The following is a 9729-nucleotide window of genomic DNA, read 5'->3' as shown; positions in this document are numbered from 1 at the left end:
TAAGCTTAGTCACTAATGAAGGATAAGTGTCAGCTTTTTCTAAATTTACAATTTGCTTTTGAAGAGACGTTCTATCACTCCCAAAAGACAAATCACTGGGAACAATTTCATCGACTAAAAGTTCCTGAGAAGAATCAAGGATTTCTTGACCTTTAGAAGAAGGGGTCTTCGGAATAGAACTCCCGATACTCGAAGAAGAAGAAGCACGACCAGATAAACCACCACGAGCGGACCCTAGGCCCAAGCTCTGAAGCCTACCTCCTCTGCCTCTCCTATGTCTTACGGGGGCATTGGGGAAGTGATCGAGAATTGGAACTTTTCTAGGGTTAGGGTTTGAAGATGACATTGTTGAAGAAGGATGTACTAAAGGGGAGAGAAAATACAAGTAAGTAAGAAATTGCTTATTGAAGATCTATGAAGAAGAAGGTAAACGAAAGAGGGTTAAAAATGCTTATAATGACAACCGTCTAACTTAGAAGTGCAATGATGGAAATCCTATAATAAATGCAACTATCATTTCGTGAATAGTGTGAATGAAGAAGTCTCGAAAAAAGGGTGTAGAATTGTAGAACCAATCAGAAAGTGACACGTATGTAAAGCATTAAATAGAAGGGACAATTGAAGCGTCAGTATTGTCATAATATTAATTACGGCAAAAATTCCCTTTTTATGAAGATCCACTTCCCAATTATTTAATTGATAAATAAATGGAAAGTGGGGGGACTATATGTATTGGAAAAAAACTGAATTTACATTGTAGGTAACGTGGCATGACACGTGGACTGGTCAAATGGTCAAAACCCGATAAATAGCCAAGAGGCACGGGCGACAACAGATAAGGGAAAAATAAAGCAACATAGATGTGGACCGTTACTAAAATAGGTAAGAGTCTCGTACCTATTCGAGTCATTTAAAGACCGAAGATCGGAAGAAGTTGAAGATACGAATCTGATGATGTAAAAGAGTCTAAATACAGCATTAAATATCAAATACATTAGAATATTTGAATTAAATAGAAATGATTGTGTAACGTTTCTTTTAATGTCATTTATTGCTCATAATTGCCTCATTAAGACAAAGGCATTACATCTTCTCCTAGAATCAACTATAAAAGGAGAAGGACTCAACATATGTAGGGACACACGAAATACTATTGAGATCTTACTGAAATACAAAACTATTTACTGCTTTACCATCATTCTCAAAAACATTTTATTTTCATCTCCTGATTATCAGTAACCCGAATTTCTTTTTAGCTTTGACCAAAGACTCAGATTTTTGGTTAAACATGTAGGGACTTAAATTTTTGGCCACTTGTTCCCAACATTCTATTTTCTTCTCCATCTCTGCCAGAATACCCGCCACTAAAGCAACTGAAAGAGGCAACTGACCACACTTTTCTGCTATTCGTTTCCCAACATTCTTTAGGAGAGGAAGGAATCTTTCTTCCCCAAACACAATTTTCCTGAGTAACATCCAACTTTCATCATCATTAAACATACGAAGTGGAAGGGGATCACTTTGAAATCTAGCGTAATTTGCAACTTCATGGTTTCGAGTTGTTAGAATGATTCTACTTCCATTATTGGCAGCTCGAAAACATCCTATTATATTATCCCACACAATAGCTTCCCACACATCATCAACAAGGATGAGATATCTTTTGGAGTATAAAGCTTTGCGTAGCTCATCAGTGTTTAACCAAAAATCTGAGTCTTTGGTCAAAGCTAGAAAGAAATTCAGGTTACTGATAATCAGGAGACGAAAATAAAATATTTTTGAGAATGATGGTTAAGCAGTAAATAGTTTTGTATTTCAGTAAGATCTCAATCGTATTTCCTGTCCTTACAGATGTTGAGTCTTTCCCCTTTTATAGTTGATTCTAGGAGAAGATATAATGCCTTTGTCTTAATGAGGCAATTATGAGCAATAAATGATATTTAAAAGAAACGTTATACAATCATTTCTATTTAATTCAGATTCTGTAACGTATTTGACATTTAATGCTGTATTTGGATTCTTTTACGTCATCAGATTTGTATCTTCAACTTCTTCTGATCTTTAATCTTTAAACGACTCGAATAGGTACGAGACTCGTACCTATTTTAGTAACGGTCCACACCTATGTTGCTTTCTTTTCCCCCTATCTGTTGTCGTCCGTGCCTCTTCGCTATTCATTGCGTTTTGACCTTTTGACCAGTCCACGTGTCATGACACGTTATCTTCAATATTCAGACTCAGTTTTTTCCCAATACAGATAGTCCCCCCACTTTCCATTTATTTATCCATTAAATATTTTGGAAGTGGACCTTCACAAAAAGGGAATTTTTTGCTGTAATCAATGCTATGACAGTACTGACGCCCCAATTGTCTTTTCTATTTAATGCTCTACACACGTGTCACCTTCCGATTGGTTTTGTAATTTTGCAACCTTTTTCCAAGGTTTATTCATCCCTTATATTCACGAAGTGATAGTTGCCTTTATTATAGGCTTTCCATCATTACACTTCTTTGCTTGACGGTTGCTATTATATACATATATATCCTTTTTCCCTTTGTCCTTTTCTTCATAAACCCTTAACAGATCCTTTACTCTTTATTTCTACTCCTTTCTCCTTGAGTTCATCCTTTTCTCTGCAATGGCATCTCCGAATCCTGACCCTAAAAGAATCCCAATTCTTGATAGCTTCCCCAATGCCCCTGTAAGACATAGAAGAGGAAGAGGAGGCAGGCTTCGTAGCCTAGGATCCGTTCGTGGTGGTGCCTCTGGTTCTGTCATGCCTTCTTCTAGCTCTGGTACTATTTCCAGAAGTTCTATCACTAAGAAATCTTCCTCTAAAGGTAAAGAACTTCCTGAGCCTCTTCAAGAGCCTTTAGTTGAGGAAATAGTACCCAACGACCTATCTTTTGAGAATGATAGGAAATCTCTTCGTGAGCAAGTTGTCAATTTAGAGAAAGCTGACACTTTTCCTTCTTTAATCACTGAACCTTTGGTTTCTATTGTTCGAAAAGATTGCAACTGGAGAAGTGATTTTCGTATAGTAATCCCTAATCCAAATCAAAGAATATCTTCTTTTAGGATTGGATTTTCTTTTGTTTATACTTACCCCTTCACTTTGGGATTTATTCCTGCTATTGACCCAGTCATACTTGATTTCTGTCGTTTTTTCAAAATTTGTTTGGGACAAATTGGTCCCCTTGTATGGAGAACAGTGGCTTGTTTGAGGTATTTATCTGTTAAAGCCGGTGTTGATTTTTCCTTTCCCCACCTTATTCATCTTTACCACCCCAAGTTATTTCGCAATGGAGTTTTTACTCTAACTGCAAGAAGTAAAAGGGTCTTAATAAGCCCTGAAGATGACAAGGACCGCGGGTGGTACACTCATTATGTTGCAGTACGCACAGTTGATTTGGTGGGTGAAACAAATATCCCCTTCCCTGAGAAGTGGAACTTTGCACGTAAGTTTTTTTTTACTTACCGTTCTTACCTCTTAAGAATTTCAACTTCTTTTCTAATTTCATCCTTTTTTGCTTTTCTATAGCAACCATGGGAGATGTGGAACCCGTTCCTAATTTCCGTGGTTGGGTAGAGTTAACCATGAGAGCCGTGCCTATGAAGGCGAGAACGTGGAAATCCATTTCCAATTAACATGGTTGGAAAGTGAAAACTCACGGTATGCATCTCTTTTTCATTTTTCGTATGACAAGTCCTTTATTTTTTTTTTCTAACTTTTTTTTAAAATCCTTCTTTTTGTCAGGATTTGCTATTCGAGGAATGACAACCGAAGTGGCTACTGCCCTTCGAGCCTCTTCTGGTACTTCTCTTTCTGTGGAGAGAACTCAAGCTAGGCTGTCAAAGAGGAAAGTTGTAGAAGAAGATTCTGAGGACGATGAAGATGAAGACACCTCTTTGATAGCTAGACCAAGAACCAGGAGATGCATAGTTTCCGAGAATGAAGTTGAAGTTACCCCTGTCTGTGCCTCTCTTACTGAACCTGTTCACATTCCCTCTGAAGATGAAACCACTCCGAGGGACACCAACGAATCTATTTATCGTCTCTTCGTTGATGGCTTTGAAAGTGGAGAACTAGGTCCAGTTTTAGATGAAGTTCCTCTTACTTCCTCTGTTCCCATTCCTTCTTTTCCTGCTTCTTTACCTACTTTTGCTCCCTTACCTGCTTCGAGTCCTATGACTCCTGTTATTTTCACTTCTTCTACCACTCTTCCTTTTATAGCTCCCCCTTCCTATGTTCAATATGCAGAGGAGGGTTCTAGTAGTAGAAGCTTGGCTATGAGGAGCGTTACGCTTGAAGTTCCTGCTAACAACAGCCTTTTAAGGAAGTCTGGTGGAGCAGATGACTGGCTTAGGCCTTTGATTGGAGATATTGAGAAGAAGAAGATGGACAGCCATAACTGCTTAACTTTGATGAATGACATTGTTCATTCTACTTTGAAGGTATTCTTCCTTTACTTACTAACAAGTTTTTTTAAAAAAAATAATCTTATTTCTATAAATTGTCACTGCAGGCTAACCTCATTGGTACAGAATTGATGGGAAGAATTTCCCTTCTGGAAAAGAAAGCCCGTGAGTCTGAAAAGTCTATCCACGAGGCTGAGGAAATAGCCAGGGGAGCACAGCTAGAAGCAGCCAATTGGAAAGAGCAGTTTGAGAATGCTCAGGGAACTATAGAAGAATTGCTAGAGAGTAGAAATCTCCTGGAGCAACAAAAGCGAGGTCTGACTTCTGAGCTAGCAGTTGCCAAGGCTTCTTCAAGCCAATTTGAGAAAGATAAGGAGCGCCTTGAGTGTTCATTTTCAGAACAACTATCAAATTGTAGTGAAGAAGATCAGAGAACTTAAGGTACTCTTGGCCAAGAAAGAAGAGTATGCAGGGGAGTTAGTGCAAAGCTTGACTCAAGCTCAAGCTGATTTAAAAATCTCTTCTGATAAGGTACGTACCTTAGAGAGTTCTCATGCCTCCCTTGAAGCATCCTTTGAATCCTCTTTAGCTGAAAATCAAGTGTTAAAGAATGATCTTGCTATGTGGGAAAGGGAGTATGAACTTCTTGAGGAGAATTTTAACATAGAGGTGAGTTGGGCTTTTCTAAACTCTCGTCGTGATGCTTTAATAGAGGCCAGTCAAGAAAACTTTGATTTAAACTCAGAGTTGGCCAAAGTTTTAGAGACCATTGAGAGAACCCAACAACCACTTGACTTTCCCTCTCCGTCAATTGAAGCTCCCGTGGCTGAAGAACCTTTAAATGAAGAAGTCGTTGCTATGGCAGTTGAAGTTGAAAATGTTGCAATTCCAGCTTCAGAGGGTGAAACTTCTATGACTTAGTCTATGGAAGTTGAAGCTTCCGTGACTATTGCTTCCCTCGTTGATCCTAACATTTCAAGCTCAGCTGAAACCGTTCCTGTTGCTGCTTCTTCAGAAGTTGCCACCGTGCCTGTGGCTGAAAGTGAAATTAATATTGCAACTTCTGATGTGCTAACCCCTTCAATTGGATGATGGTTTTATCCCTTAGTTTTTAAGGGATTTTTTGGTGAAAGTCCCCAGTTATCATAATGGGGCACTTGTATAAACTTTTATTGACTAAGTTTCTACTTAGTCTTTTTAATTATATTAAGAAGTTTTGTTAGTACTTCAATGTGTTCTATTCTTGCCTTTTCCTTACTTATTTAGGACTTATAGAATAGTTTAGCATTTTTATCCTTTGAAAATGCTTTATGATTCTTCTCATGACTTATTAACATGAGGTTTATAAAAGAGGGCTCTTTTATTTTATCGACACTTAATGAAGAAGACGTCTCAACTTCACAATAGTGTTATAATATGATGAAAGAAATAGGAATACACATGTTTTGTATGAAACAACTTTGACAAGTTTTATTCATGAACTTTAACAAGTTTTTTTTTGACTATTACATGTATTAAAATTCATCTATGACTTTCTCATAACTGTTTTTCTTGTAACAGATTTTTACATAATATAAAATAAACAAGGTTTTTCTTCATAACCTGTTTTAGTACATAGCCAAGACCCTATCTTTATATATTAAGAAGGATTTGAGAGGTGACTTCGTTTATGAGTTTGAGAGATGGCTCTGTTGTTCTCATGGGAAAAACGTTATGATGAATGTCCTGTGTTTGTTGAACACGATGATGAATGCTGAAGACTTCGTAACTTTTTCTCAAAACTTGTCTCTTTGTGGCTGACTTTTGTTCGATATTCGTATCTGTTTATCTACACATATCTGTGTATAATATGTAGTCCCCCAAGTGTTTGAGCGGTGAAGTATGAAGCCTCGACCACTTGTTTATTTCTTTCTATTTGGTCCTTTTCCTGAAACAGAAAAAGATACGGGACTCGGAGGTGTGATTATAGATGAAGACTGCCTAACTCGTGTGTATTTCCATCAGATTAATTGTAACCCTGGGCTGGGAATTTTAGAACTCTCCATTTTGCCTTGCAGGTCGTGACTCATCATTTGGCACGAGTTAAGGTTTTTGCCTAGCATCTAAAGTCGTTAGTAAAACTTTAATAATTCAAAAGAAAATTTTTTAACATGGCGATACCTAACCGTGGGTACTTTCTTAGAAGTAATACCTCTTTAAATGGACGGCATTCCAATGTGAGGGTAAAACTTGGCCGTCCATTGTCTCCAACTCGTATGCTCTTTTTCCCGCAATGTCACGAACTTTGTATGGTCCTTCCCACGTTGGACTTAGCTTTCCTGAATTAGCAGCCTTTGCAGATTGGAACACCTTTTTAAGCACGAAGTCCCCAATTTTGAAAAATCTGAGGCGTGCTTTCCTATTGTAATATCGTTCAATTACTTGCTTTTGTGCTGCCATTCTTATCAATGCAGCTTCTCTTCTTCCTTCAAGCAAATCAAGGTTGACCCGCATCTCTTCAGCATTAGATTCCTCCGTTACCCGATCGTACCGTGTGCTTGGTTCACCTATTTCAACTGGAATTAAGGCTTCCGCACCATAAACCATTGAAAATGGTGTTTCTCCAATGCTTGTTTTTGTCGTTGTACGATAAGCCCATAATACTCCAGGTAATACCTCAGGCCAATTACCTTTTGAATCCTGTAACCTCTTCTTCAAGTTGTTGATAATGACTTTGTTAGTGGATTCCGCTTGTCCATTACCCACTGGATGGTATGGCGTAGACGTTATCCTTTTAATCTGCCAACTTTGAAGAAATTCTGTGATTTGAGCTCCTATGAATTGTGGTCCATTGTCACACACGATCTCCTTTGGTGCTCCAAAACTGCATATTATATTTCGCCATATGAAGTCTTTAACTTCTTTCTCTCGTACCTTTTGCTTGTGGAAGTGGACCTATGATATCCATTCCTCATTTCATAAAGGGCCACGGGGCTATAACAGGGTGTAGTAACTCAGCTGGTTTGTGCATATTATTGCCGTATCTTTGACATTTATCACATTTGGACACGGAACTGTTTGCCTCGTCTTCCATCTTAGGCCAATAATATCCTGCTCGAATCAATGTTCTTACCAGCGACCTTCCCCCTACATGATTTCCACAATGTCCTTCGTGCACTTCCCTCATCACATATTCTATTTGAGAGGGTCCGAGACACCGTGCTAGTGGTCCACCGAACATCTTTCGATAAAGATTTCCTTAATACAAACAATATCGAGCGGCTTTTTTGCGAAGCGCGTGAGCCTTCCCTTTGTCAATAGGCACAGTTCCGTGCTGTAAAAAAGCAATAATTTCGTTTCTCCAATCCCATGTTAGATGATTAAAATTTACCTCATTCTTATCAGGTTCGAGAACGGAATGAAATAAATGTATAACTGAAGCATTTGCGTCGTTTGCTACGTCATCTGCAGATGCGAGATTAGCTAAAGCATCTGCCTCCACATTCTCATCTCTTGGGATCTGCATTACCTTCCAAGTTTGGAATTGCTTAATTAGTTCCCGTACCTTTTCAAGATATTCTTGCATTCGAGTTTCCCTGGCTGTATAAGTCCCCAGCATTTGATTGACCACGAGTTGAGAATCACTCTTGATTATAATTTGTGTTATGCCGAGTTCTCTTGCCAATTCCAAACCTGCAATTACAACTTCGTACTCTGCTTCATTGTTAGTTATAGAATGACATTTTATAGCTTGCCTAATAATTTCACCCGTAGGTGGTATGAGAACTATACCCAGACCTGCTCCTTTTATATTAGATGAACCATCAGTGAATAAAACCCAAGTCCCCGGGTTTGCACCATTAAAAACTTGTAATTCTTTTTCTGCTTCTAAATGCATCCCCTGACTAAAATCAGCCACGAAATCAGCTAGTACTTGAGATTTTATAGCGGTCCTGGGTTGATAAATGATTTCGTATTCACTTAGTTCTATAACCCATTTTGCTAATCTTCCTGACAGTTCATGTTTATGCAAAATATTTCGAAGCGGAAAAGCAGTAACTACAATAATGGGATGACATTGAAAATAAGGTCTTAATTTTCTAGATGCCATGACCAAAGCTAATGCTAACTTTTCTAGCTGTAGGTATCGTGTCTCAGCATCTAATAAGGACTTGCTTACATAATAAATAGGAGATTGTTTACCTTGGTCCTCACGGACTAAAACAGCACTTACCGCAACTTCAGATACAGCCAGATAGATGAGAAGCTTTTCTCCCACCTTTGGTTTTGCCAATAACGGTGGTTTTGACAAATAAGCTTTCAAATTTCTAAGGGCTTGTTGACAATCTTCATTCCATTCAAAATGATCTTGCTTTTTGAGTGCAGAGAAAAACTTAAAACACTTTTCTGAGGATTTGGAAATAAATCTCCCCAAAGCTGCAATTCTTCCTGTTAATCTTTGAACTTCCTTTTTATTAGTAAGGATATCAGGGATTTCTTCTATTGCTTTGATCTGAGAAGGATTTACCTCAATACCACGGTTAGAACAAGAAAACCCAAAAACTTACTTGATGCAACTCCAAATGCACATTTTTCTGGGTTGAATTTCATATTAAATTTTCGCAAAATTTCAAATGTAACAGATAGATGAGAAATATGATCACGAGACTGCTGGGTTTTGACGAGCATATCGTCTATATATACCTCCATTGTTTTTCCTAAATATTCTTGGAACATTTTGGTAACCAACCTTTGATAGGTTGCCCTAGTATTTTTGAGACCAAAAGGCATGACTTTATAACAGTAAGTCCCCCTGTCTGTAATGAAAGAAGTTTTTTCTTCATCACTAGGGTCCATTTTAATTTGGTTGTACCCTGAATATGCATCTAAAAAACTTAGAAGTTCATGTCCTACAGTTGCATCGATTAACTGATCTATATGTGGTAAAGGAAAAAAATCTTTTGGACAAGCTTTATTAAGATCTGTATAATCTACACAGACTCGCCACTTACCATTTTTCTTAGGTACAACAACTGTGTTGGCTAACCAATTAGGGTACTTTACCTCGCGGATTGACCCAATTTTTAATAGCTTTTGGACCTCATCTTGAATCACCTGGTTTTTGAAAGCCCCTTGCTTTCTTTTCTTTTGCTTTATTGGTGTAAAGGATGGGTCTTCGTTTAATTTGTGAGTCATCACATCCGGTGGTATCCCTGTCATGTCAGCATGGGACCAAGCAAAACAGTTCACGTTAGCTTTTAAAAATTTAATCAACATACCTCGCATATCTGAGCTTAAATTGGCTCCAATGTAAACCTTCCGTTCAGGCC

At 38.1% G+C, this 9729-nt stretch overlaps 1 protein-coding gene across 1 annotated transcript; it reads right to left on the bottom strand.

Annotated features, from left to right (window-relative positions):
* Positions 1 to 1218: 1218 nt before the first annotated feature.
* Positions 1219 to 2452, bottom strand: LOC138878996 (putative late blight resistance protein homolog R1A-3). The gene is made up of 2 exons (XM_070158568.1): positions 2404 to 2452; positions 1219 to 1727 (listed from the first exon to the last, which is right to left on the bottom strand). The coding sequence occupies exons 1-2, from the start codon at positions 2450 to 2452 to the stop codon at positions 1219 to 1221; spliced, it is 558 nt and encodes a 185-aa protein (XP_070014669.1).
* Between the last annotated feature and the right edge of the window lie 7277 nt (positions 2453 to 9729).

This window comes from Nicotiana sylvestris, chromosome 10 (assembly GCF_000393655.2).
Source record: "Nicotiana sylvestris chromosome 10, ASM39365v2, whole genome shotgun sequence".
NCBI classification, from domain to species: domain Eukaryota; kingdom Viridiplantae; phylum Streptophyta; class Magnoliopsida; order Solanales; family Solanaceae; genus Nicotiana; species Nicotiana sylvestris.
Note: the sequence above shows the minus strand (reverse complement) of the source record. Positions and strands in the feature narration are given on the sequence as shown.